The sequence below is a fragment of the Panthera onca genome, chromosome A3 (assembly GCF_046562875.1).
Source record: "Panthera onca isolate mPanOnc1 chromosome A3, mPanOnc1 haplotype 2, whole genome shotgun sequence".
NCBI lineage: Eukaryota > Metazoa > Chordata > Mammalia > Carnivora > Felidae > Panthera > Panthera onca.
This window is the reverse complement of record NC_138341.1, coordinates 23,203,322-23,223,608: the sequence shown is the minus strand read 5'-3', so window position 1 is coordinate 23,223,608 and position 20,287 is coordinate 23,203,322. Positions and strand designations below refer to the sequence as shown.

Genomic DNA, 20,287 nt, shown 5'->3' with positions numbered 1-20,287 from the left:
TAGTTTTAGGGGTGGTAACATTAATTGTTATATTTTAATTATCAAAAACAATTCTGCTAAATAAGCACACAGTGACTACTATCACTTTAATCGGCCCTTCGGGACTCCCTGGGCCTGGGGCAGGCATGCAGAGGGTCAGAGCCCGGTCCAAGGGACTTGCTAGGGTTGGGGGTGAGGGGGTGGGACTTCGCGGTCAGGGAAAGAACGCGGGTCAGCGGATGGCCGGTCCAAACGCCGCCAGCCAAACGCATCTCTGGGCTTTTTCCTCCGACATCTTGGGGGTGACCAGGTGGCGTTAGTGTTCCTGAAGGCTACTGAGCCTACGCTGGTGCAAGACTTCAGTTTACACAGCGCTTTGACAGCTTTTGTCTCTCTTAAGCCTCCTGTCCCCGGGGTGAGGCTGGCGGAATGGGTCAGCGGTCAACTGTTTACTCGGCCCACATTCCGAGTTGGAAAATGGGCCCCCGCGCGGGAGTGCGACTCGCTCCAGAGACAGTTAACTCAGCGACACCCGGGGGCCCCGACACCCCCAGTTCGGCCTCCTCGGCCCCTCTGCACTCACGCGCAGTCGCAGAGCTCTTCCTGCGAAGAAGCTGCGGATACTCAGCGGCGGCTGCGTCAGCGCGTGTGGCCGCGAGAGGGCCTCGAACGGCCTCACGTCACTGTGTGCGACGGCGCCTGCGCCGGAGACCATGCTGCCAGCCGCGCGGCGCGGTCAGGGCCTCGTACGGCTGCGGCTCCTTCGGAGATGGCCTGGGCTCACGACCTTCTCCTTCCTGCGCGGCCTTGGGCCAGAGCCTTTGGAGACAGCCCGGTCACTGTGTTGCGAATCCTCCCCTAGAGACGCACGGGATGGAGAGGGACGGCGCGGAGCGGCACGGAGGAAAGCCCCCGGCACAGAGTCGCCCCCGTCTCTCCCTCCGCGCGTCCGAGGCACTGGGACCAGACGTTTTTCGTCGCTGGAAAGCCTCAGACTGCCGACGCCACGAGAGGAGTCACCCCCTCAAGAGCGCGAGGACTCGAGCGGAGACCAGGGCCAGCCCGGTCCCGCTCACCGGGGAGCCGGGGGTCCCTTGCCGCCCTCCCTGGCCCAGTCCGGGACCGAGGTAGAAGAGCTTCATGGCTCCTCTTCCCGGTCGACTTCCAGAGAGGGGCCCTTTCGCGCTGGGGAGCTGATCTTAGCCGAGACGGGGAAGAGAGAAACACAATTTAAAAAATTATTTAGGTTGAGTAACGCCGGACACTTAAATAGTAGCTGGGGGACAGTCCCGTTCAGCGAGATCGTGGGGAAGTTTCCCGGCCAGATACTGAGGAGTTCCTCTGGGAAGCACTTCATGCTGAGGAGGCCGGCGTTGGAAGACTATGTGTTACTGATGAAAAGAGGGCCTGCCATAACATATCCGAAGGTAATGCGGTGGGAATTAAGTGTGTGCTGGTTCCAGAAAGAACAAAACGGATGCGGAACTGCAGTCCTGATTCATGTACTTAAAGCACATCTCAGGGGCGCCTGGGTGGCTCAGTCGGTTTAAGCCTCCGACTTTGGCTCAGGTCGCGATCTTAGGGGTAGTGGGTTTGAGCCCCGCGTGGGGCTCTGTGCTCATAGCTCAGAGCCTGGAGCCAGCTTTGGATTCTGTGTCTCCCTCTCTTTGCTCCTTCCCTGCTCATGCTCTCTCTCTCTCAAAAATAAACATTAAAAAAAAAAAAGCACATCTCAGAACATTTAAATTATTCTCAGACTTAAAAAAATAATAATAAAATAAAACAATGCATATGAATTTTGCATATCTTATGATTGCTAATTTTAGGAGGAAACAGTCACCTTTAATTTTAATTTCGGAGTGTCAGTTCTCTCATCTGCAAAGTGAAAAGAATATTGACTAACTATACAGAGTAATGTGGACTAACGAGGCACTAATAAGTACTTACATTTGTTTCCCATAACCATTAAGTTTGCAAATTCAGGACTCGAGAATGTTCAACTCTTTTAGTACCATATGGAGACATTTTAATCGTCATTTAATAAGCCATGTTACTAGGGGTAATGCTTTTTCTCTTTAGAGAAAAAATTTTTGTATTAAAACATTTGACACTGAACACTAAACATAAAAGATATTCTTTATAAATAAATGAACTTCTTAGGGTTCCTTGTTAGTTTTATCATAATCGTCCATTGCTAGTGGTTTATTTCAGTTTTTAATCATGGTCATACCGGTTCTACTTCATGATTGTTTCCTTAAATTCTCTACGTCTTTTAAGTGAGGGCCTTCTGCTGATTTCTCTGTTCTTTGAACTCCTATTGTTACATAATGTCTGTAATTTTGGTATTATGCTAAAGTGCTGCTTTATTTACTAACCAATTCTTGAATCTCTTATTTCATCAAGTAAAATATAAGCTCTTGGTAGACTGGACCAGAGTTTAATCCTTTTTTTTCACACCTTTCTTCTCTGAGTCCAACACAGTGTTTGGTAAGAGTGTGTACTTAGTACATATTTATTGGTCACTGAGTCACCTATACTGTGTTTCAACGTTTTTATTATTATTTTTTTTTTTTTATTTATTTTTGGGACAGAGAGAGACAGAGCATGAACGGGGGAGGGGCAGGGAGAGAGGGAGACACAGAATCGGAAACAGGCTCCAGGCTCCGAGCCATCAGCCCAGAGCCCGACTCGGGGCTCGAACTCACTGACCGCGAGATCGTGACCTGGCTGAAGTCGGACGCTTAACCGACTGCGCCACCCAGGCGCCCCCACCTATACTGTGTTTCAATCATAGGATATGAATATGATACTGTCGATGATGGACATCCACCCAGGTGATACTGTTTTGGAAGCTGGCTCAGGCTCTGGTGGAATGAGCTTATTTTTATCCAAAGCAGGTAAGAGATTGGGATAAATGAGCAGGGTTTAGATGGGCAAAGAAAATGTTCGATCTTTCCTAATAACAGAAAGTAAAATGAAGATGTTTTAGAAAATATTCACATAACTTTGTGATCAAGAGCATTCTCCTTGAAACTAAATGCAGGCAACTATTTTTCTTTCCATATTGTACGTTCATTCTAGTCATTCTCTTTGTAACCCTCTCTCCATTTTCTGTGTTTTCTCTTGCTCCCTCCATGTATTTTAGGGCTTCTTCCTTTTTTTTTTTTTTTTTAAACTAAACTTTTTATTGGGATGTAACGTAGCCATAGTGCACTGATCATAAGTGTGTAGACTTCAAAGAATTTTTAATGTAGTAACCATATCAAGTACTCGTCACCCAGATCGAGACAAGGAATGTTGCTGCATCACAGAAACCTCCTCATGTCTCCTCTTGCTCATAATCCTCCTGAATTCTTTTTTAAATAATAAACTTTGTTACAGCTGTTGAAGGTGTATATGGGTAGATTTTATAAAGAGTACAGATAGAAATACACTGAATTAAACCTTTTGTTCTTTGACCTAATGCCATCACATACAAACATAATCCAGTTTATACAAGGTCAGGAAATTCATTCTGGCCTCCTCAAATCTTTTGTTTGATTCTTTTCTGTACATAGGTAAAGGCAGTAATTTCTTCACAGTGACTGATTCCTAAAGGCATTTGATAGAGTGAATTTATAAAAAATTTATGAGAGGAGTGCCCATATTTCTAACATCTATAGTATCAGAGGAGTGTCATGGCATGAATAATCCCAAACTATGAGTGATCAAATTATTGCTATTTACTTTTGGGATGGATTTTTTTCTCCATAATTTTCTTTTCTAATTGTTTAGCTTATGCTATTGTTATCACTCATTTTTATCTTTTGAGAACATGATGCATTGCAGCTGGAGTTACATTTCAAAAGACATCCTTGAATTTAAACTTTTCATTAGAGAGGCCCCCTGGGTGGCTCAGTCTGTTGAACATACAGCTTCAGCTCAGGTCATGATCTCACAGTTTATGGGTTCAAGCCCCGCATCGGGCTCTGTGCTGACAGCTCAGAGCCTGGAGCCTGCTTAGGATTCTGTGTCTGCCTCTCTCTCTCTCTGCCCCTCCCCCACTCGCTCACACGTGCACACGCGCACGCTCTCTCTCTCTCTCTCTCTCTCTCTGTCTCATTCTCTCAAAAATAAATAAACATTAAAAAATTTTTCTTTTTTAAATTTAAAGTTTTCATGGCGCCTGGGTGGCTCAGTTGGTTAAGCGTCCAACTTCAGCTCAGGTCATGATCTCGCAGCTTGTGAGTTTGAGCCCCACATTGGACTCTGTGCTGACGCTTAGAGCCTGGAGCCTGCCTCGGATTCTGTGTCTCCCTCTCTCGCTGCACCTCCTCCGCTCATGCTCTGTCTCTCTCTCAAAAATAAGTAAACGTTACAAATAAATAAATAAATAAATTTAAACTTTCCATTAGTAAACTACAGACTGATGTGGGACAGCTTCCAAATGATATTCAAATCACCTCAAACAGAGGTGGGTGGAAAATTTTTGCTGTAAATTAAAATACATATTAGTCTTTTGCAGAAATTCCACTATTACCATGGTAAACAGTTTAAAAGTTTTTCAGACACACACAAAAATACAAATCTCTTTTAAATGTATGAATGGCTGGGGTACCTGGGTGGCTCAGTGGGTTAAGCATCCAACTCTTAGTTTTGGTTCAGGGCTTGATCTCAAAGTTTGTGAGTTTGAGCTCTGTGTTGGGCTCTGTGCTGACAGCGTGGTGCCTGCTTGGGATTCTGTCTTGCTCCCTCTTTGCCCCTTCCCTGGTTGCTCTTTAACTCTCGCTCTCTAAAAAAATAAACGTTAAAAAAAAAAAAAAAAAGCTTGTACTAAAACAAAAATAAAAGGCCTAACTTCATCCATAACTAAAGAAATGTAAATTATAACTTCAGTGATAAGTTATTCAGTTTTTACTTACTTATATTTTCTTGTTTTCCTTTTTTAAAATTTTGTTAATGTTTATTTTTGAGAGAAAGAGACAGAGCATGAGCAGGGAAGGGGCAGAGAGAGAGGGAGACCAGAATCCAAAGCAGCCTCCAGGCTCTGACCTGTCAGAACAGAGCCCCATGCAGGACTTGACCTTACAGACTGCGAGATCATGACTTGAGCCAAAGTCAGACACTTAATGCACTGAGCCATCCAGACACCCCTATATTCAGTTTTTAGATTGACACAGATAAAAAGTTTGAAAACTCTTTCTTGAAGAAAGTATGGAGAAATAAGCACTCTACTACATTGTTGGTAGAGTGTAAATTGGTATCATTTTTCTGGAGGATAATTTTGTAACGATTTTCAAAATAAAAAATTCACATACCTCTTGAGCTAGCAATTTCATTTTTAGGACTGTCATTTCATGAATACAAAGATTTAGGGAAAATAATTTTCATTGCAGTATTGTTTGTTATAGCATAAGACTAGAAACAAGCTAAATGTTCATCAGTAGGTGATTGGTTAAATAAACTATGGAATAGCCATACGATGGAACATAATAGCTCTTAAAAAGAATGTAGTAGATCATTAATCACTGAAATATCACTGGTAAGTAAGAAGGTAAGCATGGGACAGTATATATAATACACGTATGTTTTAATGTGTGTTAAAAACAGCGAGAGACACTTTACATGGTAAAGTAGGTAACCAAAGTAACATGGTTGCCTCTGAAGAAGATTGATTAAGGCTCTGCGATGCGATAGAGAGTTTTGTATTATTTATATTACACCATGCACTATTTGTATTATTTTTTCACATCCATGTACTACCTTTGCAAAATAAGTTTTTATAATCTTTTATGAACTAATAAATACAATGAAATATCATAAGTTGTTTTTTTAATTAAGTGGGATCACAAGGACAAGTCCTCAGTTTTGAAATACGAAAAGACCACCTTGAATTGGCTAAGAAGAATTATAAAAACTGGTGTGATTCATGGAAAATAAGTCATGTAGAAGAGTGGCCAGACAATGTGAATTTTATTCATAAGGATATTTCAGGAGCAACTGAAGATATACAATCTTTAACATTTGATGCGGTAAGTTTTCTAAAGTGGGTGCTATGATATTATCTAATACTGACTACAAAGAAAACAGGCATCATACTTTATACGGAAGGCTCTTCCTTCATTATTTGCACCATTTCTATCTGTAGGAGGAATATTTTCCTTTAATATCATGATAGGATTTAGAGTAGAAAGACATACTGAATCAGATGTCAAAGTTGTTAATAACTGTGGAGTAATAACCAAACCAAATACGAAGAGGAGTGACTGAATATCATGAACTTCAGCATTTCCAGGATAAAGGAATAATAATTTGGAAGCAGCATTGGAAGCATATTGATCCTAGTGCCTGACTTCACGTTGTGAGATTTGGGGGAATAAATAGCCTCCATTTGTGAGAGAATAGCCAAGAAGAATCTTTGGACGGTTAATGTCAGGATGTAGATGAGCGCTCATTAAAGATGTTGAGGACAGAGGCATTTGTTATGAACACAGCTCCAGAAAGTGGAGCGGATGGATTTGTAAGGAGAGCACTGGGAGGTTCAGTTAGGGGAGAAGGATAGTTGATGACAGGATGATATTTTAGGCTGTGACCAGTGATGGTGGAGATGTGGGACGTGGAGGTATTAGGTGGCCTCAGAGTTTCAGAATTCTTTATTTATTAAAAAAAATTTTTTTTAATGTTTATTTTTGTGAGAGAGAAAGCACTGGGGAGAGCAGAGAGAGAGAGGGACACAGAATCCAAAGCAGGCTCCAGGCTCTGAACTGTCAGCAAAGAGCCCAACATGGGGCTCAAACTTATGAACTATGAGATCATGACCTGAGCCAAAGTCAGATGCTCAACTAGCTGAGCCACCCAGGTGCCCCTCAGAATTCGAATAAGTTACCTTATCCTTAATGATTCCATTATCATTTCATAGCTTGACACTACAGACTGAGGTCTAGGTAAGGAGTCTTCTTTGCTTTTCTTAATTGGCTTTTGGAAAGTTGGATTACTTTAGGACATTTATGAGGGAAACTGGTTGAAAAATGAGATTTTTATCAAGACTGGTTCCTATCTCTAACGTTCTTAAAGTCTATAGTTTTGGTGACACAGATCCTGGACACAAGGACCACAATTCTGTTTTTTTTTTCTTCCCCTTAATGTTTTTGAGAGAGACAGAGTGCAAATGGGGGAGGGGCAGAGAGAGAAGGAGACACAGAATCTGCAGCAGGCTCTAGGCCCTGAGCTATCAGCACAGAGCCCAATGCGGGGCTTGAACTCTGAACTGTGAGATCATGACCTGAGCTGTAGTCAAGACACTTAATCGACTGAGCCACCCAGGTGCCCCATACAGTTTTTTTTCTTTATCCTTGTTTGTTTTGCATATTATAGCTCAGTAAGGGCCCCTCTCCCCCAATTTTTTTTTTTCTCTACCTAGGCTATCCATAAGAATGTCATAGATACCTGGGAGGTTAATTGGTCATCAGAAGTTTGTTTGATGATCATGACACACAAGGATTCTAATGATATCATTGAAGCTTTTTGGAAACCTGCTGAACCATCCTTGATCTAAAAGAAAGAATATTCCTTACTAGATTTATTCAGCGGACTCTTGAGCATAGTGCCAGATGTTTATCAGTATGAGAAATATAGGAGGAGTCATACTCCTGCCATCCGAAATGATGCTAAACTGAACAAAAAAGATGGAAAACCACAAAGAGAACAAAAGGAGAAAAAATGGCTAATAAAATATTTTTGACAAATTTTAAAAAGCCTAACCACCAGAAGGGGAATGCACACAATGGGATACTAAAAATAGTATTATTTAACATAGTGAAATAGTGTATTATATTTACATCAGTAAATCTCAAAGACATGATGTTTAGTGAAAAAAGCATTATAAAAAATGTGTGTATATGTAAAATTTAAAACTACGTAAAACGGTACCATGTATCGTTTGTAGCAATACACATATGTTGTAAAAGTATAAAATTACTTGGGAACATTACCAACTTCAGGACAATGATTATCTCTGAGGAGAGAAAGGGAACGGGGAAGAGGGAAATAAGTTTCGGAGTCCACTCAGCCTGGTTCACTCGGGCTCCCATAATAGCCAAGATGACCTTGGGTAAGTTACTTCAATCTTTCTGTACCTCAGTCCCTTCACATATTAACAGGAATGATAACAATATTTCCTATTTCATAGAGTTGTTGAGGATTAAATAAGATACTTCATATAAAGTGCATAGAACAGTGCCTCATGTATAGTAAGCATTAAAGAAATATTAGCTATGATTTTCATCTTATTATTTCTCTCCTTTTCCTCACCTGTTTAAATTCTACTTTTCCTTCAAAGTTTAGATCAAAGGTCACCTTCTTCACTGGAATATATATACCTTACTCATCTAACTGGGGGATTATCATCATTCTCTGAATTATTGAACCACTGTTTCTTGATACAATAAGCATTTATTAAAGACCTGTTTTGTACTGCAATGTACTATGCTAAGACAGAAATGAAGTATACATTTAAAGGAGCTTTCATTCTAGAAGATAGACATACAATTACTGTAAAGACTCACAAGTGTGGAATACCACGACTGTAGAAATTAGGTGTCATGAGATGAAACTGCAAATGTCATCAGGGGCTAGATAATGAAGAACACTTACGTATGTATCAAGCTAGGGCATATGGACATTATCTTACAGGTCACGGGAACAACTGATGAGTTCTTTTCTTTTTTTAAATTTATTTATTTTGGAGAGGGTGGGGGGAGCGCCAGAAAGAGAGGGAAAAGGAGAGAAAATCTCAAGCAGGCTCTGAGGTGTCAGCACAGAGCCTGATGCAGGTCTCAAACTCACGAGCCACGAGATCATGACCTGAACCGAAATCAAATCAGACACTTAATCAACTGAGCCACCCAGGCGCCCCACTACCGATGAGTTCCTAATAGGGAAGCAGAATGTCCAAATTCCCATTTTAGAGTAATTCTTTTTTTTTTTTTTTTTTTCCAGTGTAGTTAACATACAGTGATCTGTTTCAGGTGTACAATATAGTGGTTCAGCAATTCCATGTATTACTACTCATCAAGATAAGTGTACTCTTCTATTTTAGAGTAATTGTGGTGCAATGACGGAAGCTGTGAGTCTATGTAGAAAGCTATTGTAATGTTTCAACAAGATACAATGAGGTCCTGATCTAAGGCATTAGCAGTAGGATGACTTTGAACAATACTTCAGAGGTATATTTGTGGGGCTGGATAATTTTAATCCAAACAGAAGTGTCAAAACTGCACAGATCCTCAAAAGAGAGTTCAAGGTAAAGAAAATGATGACTCCCAACAAGTTTCTGGTTTGAGTGACTAGATGGAAATGTTCACTGAGAAGAGAGTATTCAACAGGATTGGCAGTTTTCTTGGTTGTCTGATTTTTGGTCCCGTCAATAACATAGACAAACTACACCCAGAGAAACCCATTAATGTTCATCGTCTTGACCCTTTGATTCAGTCACTGGGATCTTTCCTTGGAATCTAATAGGCATTTTAAACTCATGTCCAAACCTGAATTCTTGATTATTTCTGCCAAGCCTGCTCCTCCCATAGTCTTCATCATTTTCCTCATTGGAAAAGGACATCTCTATTCTTTCTGTGGCTTAGGCTGAAAACACTGGATTCATCCTGATTCCTCTTTGTCTCACATCCCACAACCAATCCTAATTGCAACTGGCTCTACCTTTTCAAAATGTATACCGCTCATGGCATACAATGCTGTTTGCTTGTTGCAAGTCCTCATCCTTCCTTGCCCTCTCTCAATCTTCTCTATGTATGGATTTAATAAGTCCGAATGTACTTCATGCCACTGAATTGTGAGTGAATTCATCTCTTACCATTTCCCCCTTTTGTCTCCACTGCAGTGACAGTGGCCTTCTCAGATTCACCAAGTATCCTACAGCCTCAGAACATTTGTATTTGCTGTTCTTTACATCTGGAGCATACTTCCCCCCCTAAATTTCCACAGGGTAAGCTTAATGATTTTCTTCAGGTCTCTTTACTGACCAACCTATATATAAAATGGCATTTCCTTTCCTTGTTACTCTGTATCCTTCTTACTTTGCTTTATAATTCTATAGTTCTTCTTGTCACTTATCCTCCTCTGATTTACATATCTATTGGATTTTTGTTTAATGTCTATCCCTTTATTAGGATATATGTTCTCTTGAAACAGAGTTTCTTATTACTACTTAGCAAAATGCTTGGCACATGGAAGGTGCTCAGTAAACGTTTGGTGAATGAATAATGATTGATGAACCATTAATGCCATTTAAAAAGGACAAATAATGGAATAATTTCTAATTTAATAAATATGTTGTTGTACCAACTACCCTTAGCATTCAGAGTTATCCATCAATGAAAGCCACTTTATTTTGTATTTTGACCCTATTTTATTTTAAGTGATTTTTAAAAATTTCGTTTATTCATTGAATTCATTTAACAGCTTTTGTGAGTTATAGCCTTATAGTCTGCAGTTGAATATAGAATAAATAAACAAGGGACATGATTCTTACATTTTAGAATCTCTGAAATTAATATTCATAACTTTCCTGTTGAGCATAGAAATACATATTTGAGATCATGTGAATTCCTATTGCCAAAAGCTGAATTAAAGTATTGAGTGAAACTTTATAAAGTATGTATTTGTATACATATGTGTATATGAAATACAGCTAAAGAAAGATTCCTGTATTATCAGTATTGCCAAGTGTAAGACATGCCATTATGATTTTCATATAGTCAAGTACTATGACAAATTGTGTAACAGTAAATACGCTTTTTGGGGGGGGAGCAGCAAAATGATAGTTAATAGTATTATATTTAAAAAAATGAAAACTGTAACTGGGTAATCGCTTTCTAAAGTGTATCATTATACCACAGTAAGGAAAGAAAACTTGTGCTTTGTTTAAAAAAAACTCAGTCTGATTTGCTTTCCTCTCAACAGGTTGCTTTGGATATGTTGAATCCTCAAGTTGCTTTGCCTGTTTTATACCCAAATCTTAAACAGGGTGGTATATGTGCTGTATATCTAGCAAAGTGAGTAATGTGGCTATTTTTCTTTGTAATGTGATTAAAAAAAATTTTTTTTCATGTTTATTTTTGAGAGAGAGACAGAGAGAGAGAGACAGAGCCTGAGTAGGGGAGGGCAGAGAGAGGGAAACACAGAATCTGAAGCAGGCTGCAGACTCCATGCTGTCAGCACAGAGCCCAACACGGGGGTCAGACTTGAGAACCACAAGATCATGACCTGAGCTGAAGTCGGACACTTAACCGACTGAGCCACCCAGGTGCCCCTGTAATGTGATTTTAAATACACTTTTATTTTGTCTTAAGTATTTGGTTAAAATGTTCATTTTGTAACTGAGTTAGAATTAGGTATATAGGTCATCTCATAAAACTTACGAAATGACGTATGTCCCAATTAATTTATATTGCTGTTTAAATCATCCTTTACCTAAATGGTAATATAAGATGTGTATTTCTTCTGACAATTTAGAAGAAAAGTTTTAAAAGTGTATTGTGAACAATAATGTTAAATTATGGTCTCTGTATTTTTTTACTTTCTATGAAATTGCTTATTGTGTGCTCTAATTTGCATATTTGTTTTTCCCCCTTCATTTAACTATAGCCTTTGAATTTGGGTCAAGAGATATAGTGAACTTAAGTATAAAGTTACTATTTTTGTAGAAATTTAAAGTACATTTTTTCCACTTTTCTAAAAGCATCACACAGGTTATTGAACTTTTAGATGGAATTCGCATCTGTGAACTTGCTCTCACATGTGAAAAGATAAGTGAAGTTATTGTCAGAGATTGGTTGGTTTGCCTTGCAAAACAGAAAAATGGAACTTTACCTCAAAAAGTAGAACCTAAAATCAATATAGATTTACAATTACATTCTCAAAAGAAAGTTAGCATTGAAGATGAGATGTTTCAAGAGGATGACCATGGTAAGCTTCAATTTTATTTCATATGTGTTTGCAATAATAAATCGAGAATAGGCTCCTGAGTGTATTGACCAATAATCAGAGCTGTTTCTCAGGGATTTGGGTTTTTTTTTCCCCTAGAGAAGATGAAATGTACTATTTCTTTGTTAAATTAAAATCTCTTAAGGGACAGAGTAATGTTTTTTTGCCTTTTATGTAAAACTCTGATACCTTTGAAGAATTGAACTTCTTATAATATTTGTATTTTACTTGTATCAAGGAGGTTGGCTTATGAAATACTTTAAATATACTAAAGGATGTTTTGAATTTAGATCAGTGATTATTACTGAAGGCAAAGAATAGGACCTAATATGCAAATGGCTAATATTCCAAAAAGCAACTTCTGGACACTGCTAGAATTTGTCAAAGAACTAAATTTAGGTCCTTGTTGTATGTACACATTATTTAGTTCTTGAACAAGTTTTCAAATATCCATTGATTTATGATATATAAGCTTACCCATTTGGTTATAAAACCATATACAAGTTTATCATTTAATCCTTTTCAAATTGTCTTGTAAGATAACTGGCAGAGTAGTTCCAAAACAAATGCTGAAAAAAATGTCTGAGAGAAAAAACTTAAAGAAACAGTAATTTGTATTTTAACAGTTTTGTGAGCAAATTATAACATATTTTATGTAGCTTATAATATATATTTTGTTCTACAACAGAAGAATCACATTCGGATTTTCCATATGGATCATTTCCCTATATTGCTAGACCTATACACTGGCAAACTGGTCATACAGGTGAGTGATGTTTTCAGGTCATATTAAATGGTGTTTTCTTCTAATTATTGTAATGACCTTACTTTTTTTCTCTCTCCTTAAATTAGCATTTCTTGTCAAGCTGAGGAAGTTTAAACCACAACTTAACTGAGTACCTCAGAGGATAGCAACTGATGTGAAGAAGGAAAGGTATCAAAATAGAACTTTATATTGCAAAACACTACTTTCATAGATTGAAATTTTTTGTATATGATTTGTATAACTTTTACATATAATTTCAAAAAATAACAAAAGCTGAAGGAAGATGTGTAACATTTCAAAACAATTTAAATGTCCCATTTTGACACTTGTCTTGTAGTTTGACATTTTGTAGTTAATGATTCCAAGTTGGTTTAGTTGAGCCATTTCATTCTTCACTTCCTGTAAACCACTCCATAGATTTGTCTTTCTTCATAAAATTAGTTTTCTTTTCTTTGTCTGATTGATGGTCGTTGGCTATCAAAATAAAATACGCATTTTAAGATAAATTTTAATGTATTTGTGTATTTTAAGTACATATTTTAATGGCTTGTCTGTATCTTAAAAAGTAGCGAAATCTGGGTTATAGTAAATAATAGGAAAACTGATAAGAATCATATAACCATCTTAAAAACTGTAATAGAAGATGTAACAATTGACTCCTTTATCAGAATCATTTTAACTTGTTTGAAAGAACATCAGAATTAATTAGGGGTTTATTATTCATAGGCATCAGTTATTTAGCATTTACCAGGTACCCTACATTGTTTTAAACTTTATAATGTTTTTTCATTTAATAGCTGTAGCTTATCTTTAAGGTTATCTATATTCTACAGATAAACAAAAACGTAGAGTGGCTAGGTTATTGTTTAGATATGGGTTTTTATAGTTTTTATGTTTGTTTATTTTTTGAGAGACAGAGCACGAGTTGGGGAGGGGCAGAGAGAGAAGGAGACACAGAATCCGAAGCGGACTCCAGGCTCTGAGCTGTCAGCACAGAGCCTGATGGGGGCTCAAACTCACAAACTGTGAGATCATGACCTGAGCCGAAGTCGGACGCTTAACCAATTGAGCTACCCAGGCGCCCCAATGTTTTATAGTTTTTAAAGGGTAGTACCTGGGAGGATAAATGCTGCTATTCCTGGATTTATCCCTTAGGCTATTTAAAATAATAAATATTCTAAATAACATTTTACATATTTTTCATTTTTTGGAAAATTTTAACATCTCTGCTTTTTTAGACCATAAACTTTAACTAGGCATTAAATAATCACACAAATAGAAAATTGTTATATGCTCCAAAGAAGTACAGAGTACTACAATAGAGGTTTTGCTCTGGCCAAGTAATTACCTATGCAAGTGACAAGTGAGCTGAGACCTGAATGGTAAGCACAAGTTAACTATAGCAGGGAAAATGAGAACAAAAAAGGCCAGTGATGCTGGGGTTGAGTGAAAGAGACCCGAAAAATAAGTAGGGGTCAGGTCATGCAGGATCTTCTAGACCTCTTAAGCTTGTCTATCCTAAGAAAAATAGGGTCTCATTGAAGGATTTAGTGAAGTGAGGGTTAACATGCTTAGATCTGTGTTTTGGAAAAAAATCACGCTCATTGTATTTGGGGAACAGACTGAATCATATAAATAGATTAGTCTTCTGATGTCATATTTCTTTATGGTAACTATCTAAACACTCATAGAGTAATAATGGCTTTATAGTTTTCATAACACTTCAGATACATAGAAGCTCTGAAGTATATTTTTTTTTTTGGAAGTTTATTTATTATTGAGAGACAGACAGAGACACAGTGTGAGCAGGGGAGGGGCAGAGAGAGAGAGGGAGACATAGAATCTGAAGCAAGTCCCAGGCTCTGAGCTGGCAGCACAGAGCCCAACGTGGGGCTCGAACTCACAAACTGCGAGATCATGACCTGAGCCAAAGTCACTTAACTGACTGAACCACCCAGGCACCCCTGAAGTACAATTTCAAGTTCTATCATGGAACATGCCTTTTTCTTCTGTCCTGTGTTTAACCAGTAGTGAAATTCTTCATGTATTGTTTTAAATGCAAGTTCTAATTGTACTACTTGGAGAAGGGGCTGGCTTAAAAGCAAAGAAAAGTTGTGCCTCTACTCCTATTTCACGTAGAGTAATTAGTTTCTGTTCAGTACACTGCACTCAATTCAACTATTGACGTTGAATTGAACAAGATGTCTTTAACGGTGTCCATTCTAATAAATATTAAGATGAATTGAAAACCAAACTACATAAGCAAATTAGCATTTATTTATATGGTTAAAGTCCAGCTTAAGCCCTTTCTCCATGTCTCCATTGAACACTAAGCATGTTAACAATCTTGCTTATGGGACAGATGTGTTCTTTTTTATTTTTTTTATCTTTAAAGTAAGCTCTTTACCCATTGTGGGGCTTGAACTCACAACTCCGAGATCAAGAGTCGCATGTTCCACTGACTGACCCAGCCACACGCACCGCCTACAGATGTGTTCTTTTAAAGTTAACCTTTCTTAAATTCATGTCTGGCTGTCATCTCTCATACTGTAAACTCCTACAGATTTGTGACTGATTCCGTTGTCTTCCTAGTACCTTCCAGAGATCCCACCTTTTCCACCCACTAATGGTCAATAAAAATGTGCTGATGGCTGTAAACCTACATTTGATCATGTATTGTTTTTATCTGTTGACTTGGTTGTTCTGGGGGGAAATTTAGGCATACAGCTCTTGGACTGTGGGGGACTTGGGAGTTTGAACTCTACTTCAGAGGCAGTAGGGAACTCCTGAGGGTTCTCTGGTCATGTAAAAGGAGATTTTTCTGTTTTAAGTTAGTCTGTTAGTAGTGTCTATGAGTATTTGAAGGAAGGAAAAAACAATTGAATCAGCAATTTCACAGTACCACTTGGTATACATTATGAGGTGATTGGTTGTAGTATATAACCATGAGGTAAGGAAAAAGGGTAGATTTAAAAAATATTGTGAAGGAATAACTAGATAAGCTATTCATTGGCTATAGAGACAGTGAGAGTATATGCTTTCAAACTTTGGGCAAAACAGGACTTAGGTGGTGTTCAGTTCACATATTACTTCCTCTAAAAAGCCTTCAACAGCCTCTAAAAAGTCTCTCACCCTAGAGTCTTTTGTACTCTTAAATATAATTAGCATTGCCCTATTACATCATTAACTTACAAACACTGATTATGCCTTTATTAGGTATTAGGATTTTAAACCAGTATGACTAGAACAGTTGTAGTGACTCAACTAAATAAGGATTTGTTTTTTGAGGAAAAATTACTTGATTTTAGATTATATAACAGTTGTACTGTCCCATGCGTGTCTCTGTGATCCAGGAATAAGGTTTGATATATTGCTTTTTTCCTCTGGCTTCACTCTAAAATCTGAGGAGTCCTCTGCATATTCATGTTTCAGAGGGATTAACTTAGGTGTCACAAGGCTTAAAAATGCCTAAGGTAAACAGTGTCATTTAGTATTAAAATAGGCCATATTCAGATAGAATTGGGTCCCATCTTACTGGTTTTGTTGTTTTACCTTACAATTGTGACTTTTCTGAGTTTGTTTTTTCATCACTAAAAATCAGCTGCTGAGGCAGTAAGACACTGTCCACTGCTCCTGATAACATTGTGTTACCCTTGAATGCCCCCACACCCCTACTGAGCTCACTCCCAGTTAAGCCTATTGAGGGAAAATGAATGTATATGTTTCCTGGTCAAGTGTATGATTAATAATTTTTCTTTACATCAAAAATTTACGTTGAAAATGCCATCCTGAAACAAAAGCTTTTACATTTAACTTTAATATTCTGAATAAAACAGTAATGAGTAAATACTTGTTCTTTCCTGTATAGGATCTGTATATATCCTAAACCAGGGCTTCAGGACTTTCCTCTAGGGACAGAATGAAAGCACAGTTCCATTTACAACTCCCTTAAGTCAAGTGCTCCACTTTTCACCCACCATCTGTCAAAGTTGTGCTTTTGCTTCAAAGCAAGCCAGCTGGCAGAGCCCCTTCCTCCCTGGGTGCACTGTGGTTTCTACTCTTTTTTTTTTGTTTAATGTTTATTTATTTTTGAGAGAGACAGACTGCGAGCAGGGGAGAGGCAGAGAGAGGGAGACACAGAATCCGAAGTAGGCTCCGGGCTCTCAGCTATCAGCACAGAGCCTAACATGTGGCATGGACCCACAAACTGCGAGATCATGACCTGAGCTGAAGTTGGACGCCCAACCACCTGAGCCACCCAGGCACCCCAGAGAGTGTTACTACTCTTTGATATCTACAGGGATTAGCTTGAGTAAACCATAACTGCTTGTGTTCTGCTTTCTATAAATATTTGTTCAAATTGTGGTTGGAATTCTCTCCCAATTCACTCCATACAACCTTTCATTAGGGCTGGTTCTTAACGCTTTCACCACTTCCTTAGTCCTTAGTTTGCTAAAAGACTTCTGTGGCAGCTTATTTTCATCACCAAAGGTAAGATTTCATCAAAGGGGGCAGCAGAGCATAATAGTTACAAATTCAGGCTGTAGTCTAGAGTCAGACCTGGGTTCAAATGTCGCTCCGCTTTGGGCAAATGATTTAACCTCTCTAAGTCTCAGTTTCCTTATCTGCAAAGTAGAGATAATAGTATTTATCATAGGGTTGGCTGTGAACATTGCAATTATCAATGTACAATGTTTAACATATTGCCTGGAACATTTTAAACATCTAGTAAATCTTACCTATTATAAGAACCAAAAAGTGTAGGTAAAAGTTGCTGGTATAGAAGGGAAAGATGTTAAAAGGCAATTTTTATTTTATACTTTAGCCTATGGTAGATCCAACTTACCTTAAGATACAAGTGAACAAATGAAAATTATGCTTGGAGGTGTTGCAAGGGAAGAGACTATACTGTCAAATTTGTTTAGTGATTTACTATGGCCATGGAATGAAACAATGATTGAGGTGTGATCCCTACCCTGAAGAGTGTTAAGAGTTTAGTTTCTCTTTTACTAAAACTTCAGTAGCCACTATTAATCTCATAAGGATATAGCAAAAATAAATACGTGATATTCTGAAATAATGGAGGTTCATTATAGAATTTAGGCAGAACTATAAGAAATCTGTCAGTCCTATCTTGGATGAAAATCTAGAAAAAAGGCTTTATAAGAAGTAAAAAGGATCACTGCTGGTAGAATATTATTCTGGCTCGGTTTCAAATGTCAGAAATACTCTACCTTTATAAACATAATTTGAATGAAAATTATGGTGTGGTCGACTAAAAGTATTTCCAGTTCATATGATTATTTTCTAACTAATATATCATTGTGCAAAACCATTTAAATACCAACAAAAATGAAATGTGCAAATAAATTATGATACTTATACCATGTCATGATTAAAAATCAGGTTTTCAAAGACTAATGACATGGGGAAATGCTTTATGGTAAGTGAAAAAAAGCAGGCCTAGATATAGTATGTTTCTAATTTTTTTTAAATAGTAGGAAAGTGTATAATATTACACTACAGTAATCAAAACTATGATTTTCACATAAAACTGACAAATAGAGAAATGGAGTGGCATAGAGAGCCCAGAAATAAACCCACACATATATGGTCAATTAATTTATGACAAGACGTGCCAAGAAGTGGAAACAGTCTCTCCAATAAATGGTGTTGGAGAAACTGGACAGTCACATGCAAAAGAAATGAAGACCACTATCTTATGCCATGCACAAAAATCAACTCAAAATAGGTTAAAGACTTGAATGTAAGACCTGAAACCATAAAACTAGACCAAAATGGAAGGATACTCATCTTGCCAATGGTTTTTGGATTTGACACCAAAAGCAAAGGTAACAAAGCAAAAATAAACAGTGGGATTACATCAAATTAAAAAGTTTCTGTGCAGCAAAGAAAGCCAAGAAAATGAAAAGGCAACCTTATGGAATGGGAGAAAATATCTGCAAAATATCTGCAAACCATTCTGTTCTGATAAAGGGTTCATATCCAAAAAAATATAAAGAACTCTTACAACTCAAAAGAAAAGTATCCAAATAAAATGGCCAGAGGAAATGAATAGACATTTTTCCAAAGAAGTCATACAAATAGCCAACAGGTACGTAAGAAGGTGTTCAGCATCACCAATTGTCAGGGAAATGCAAATCAAAACCACAATGAGATTTGTGATTATTAATAAAGCATTTATGCTGTATGTAAAAAAAAATCACAATGATACACACACTCACATGCCCATACATGCAATGGAATATCATTCAGCCATAAAAAGTAAGGAAATCCTACCATCTGTGACAACATGGATGACTTTGAGGGCATTATGCTAAGTGAAATACTTCAGAAAAAGAAAATAACATGTGATCTCACATGTGGAATCTAAAAACAAAACTAAACCAAAAAATGAACTAGATACAGAGAACAGATTGGTGTTTGCCAGAAGCAGGGATGCAGGGTGGGCAAAATTGGTGAAGGTGGTCAAAAGATACAAACTTCCAGTTATAAATAAATCCTGGAATGCAATGAACAACAGGGTGACTATAGTTCACAATATGTGTTGTGTATTTGAAAGTTGCTAAGAGAGTATATCTTAAAAGTTCCCATCACACACACACACACACACAAAACTGTATGTGGTGATGAATGTTAACCTATTGTGGTAATCATTTTGCAATATATCAAATCATTATATTGTACACCTAAAGTTAATACAATATTTTGTGTCAATTATATCTCAATTTTAAAAAGTATATAAAAGAAAACCAGTAGTTAATCACTGATAAAGCTGGTGAGATTTCAAGTAAATTTATTTTCTTCTTGAAACTTCTTTTGAACAAAACATTTCATAGAAAATGCTTCAGGCTCTTCAAATACTTAATACTTTAAAATACTTGAGACCCATGGTGTGTTAGGTTTCAGTGTAACATAAGTCACATTAAAAATCTTTTAGCTTAGGTACACTACCACAAAAACAGATACTGACACAAGACAAATAGTAACTGAAAAGGAGAAAACTTTCAATACTAATTCACTCATAATGTGATATATAAATTACTATGTACCCCTGCCTGTAAGAACTGACTACAGGTCAATAAATGAGGTTTGTTAATAACTTGCATAAATCTAATTCTGACATATTACTAAATCATACCTTGAGAATAGCTATAAGCTTGAGAAGGATTGACTACTATGTCCATTGACTTGTGTGATTCCTGAGAATGTTTCTCCATCACCTCTACTGTATCACTGGATGAAGATGATGAAGACAATCCCAGTGTAACATATCTTCCTTTTTTACCACAGAGTGAACAATCTACTGGGGTGGCACTAGGTCCTCGGGGCAGTTGAACTTCATCTCTGTTGTAGTTTCTAACAGCTCCACTGTGATGCACAGAGCGTTCCCGCTGCCATATATAATGGGTTGGGGCAATAGCCATAACCTACGGTGGAAAGCTTCCTTTTAGAATTTTAATAAGATTTGAAAATTTGGTAAAATTAAATACAAAAATTAAAACTCACAGCTAGCTCTATAACTAGATCTAAAAATCTAAG

General features: G+C 37.7%; 2 protein-coding genes across 5 annotated transcripts in view; one reads left to right on the top strand and one right to left on the bottom strand.

The window, feature by feature from the left end:
- Positions 1-408: 408 nt before the first annotated feature.
- TRMT61B (tRNA methyltransferase 61B) lies at positions 409-15,388 on the top strand. The gene is given in 8 exon segments (XM_060651632.2): positions 409-541; positions 544-1,406; positions 2,774-2,876; positions 5,800-5,990; positions 10,936-11,027; positions 11,714-11,940; positions 12,647-12,724; positions 12,811-15,388. Coding segments are annotated over 8 exon segments (1,731 nt in total). The 3' UTR covers positions 12,855-15,388.
- SPDYA (speedy/RINGO cell cycle regulator family member A) overlaps positions 12,555-20,287 on the bottom strand; it is a 45,176-nt gene continuing 37,443 nt past the window's right edge. For 3 of the 4 annotated variants that reach the window (XM_060651658.3, XM_078444835.2, XM_078444833.2), the window contains 2 exons: positions 19,887-20,175; positions 12,555-13,198 (listed from right to left, as the gene is read on the bottom strand). In XM_060651658.3, coding sequence (XP_060507641.1) covers positions 13,110-13,198; positions 19,887-20,175 — 378 coding nt within the window. In that variant the 3' untranslated portion in view covers positions 12,555-13,109. Of the gene's footprint in view, positions 13,199-17,284; positions 17,350-19,886; positions 20,176-20,287 lie in introns of all 4 variants that reach the window. The other variant, XM_060651668.3, reaches the window with a different exon arrangement.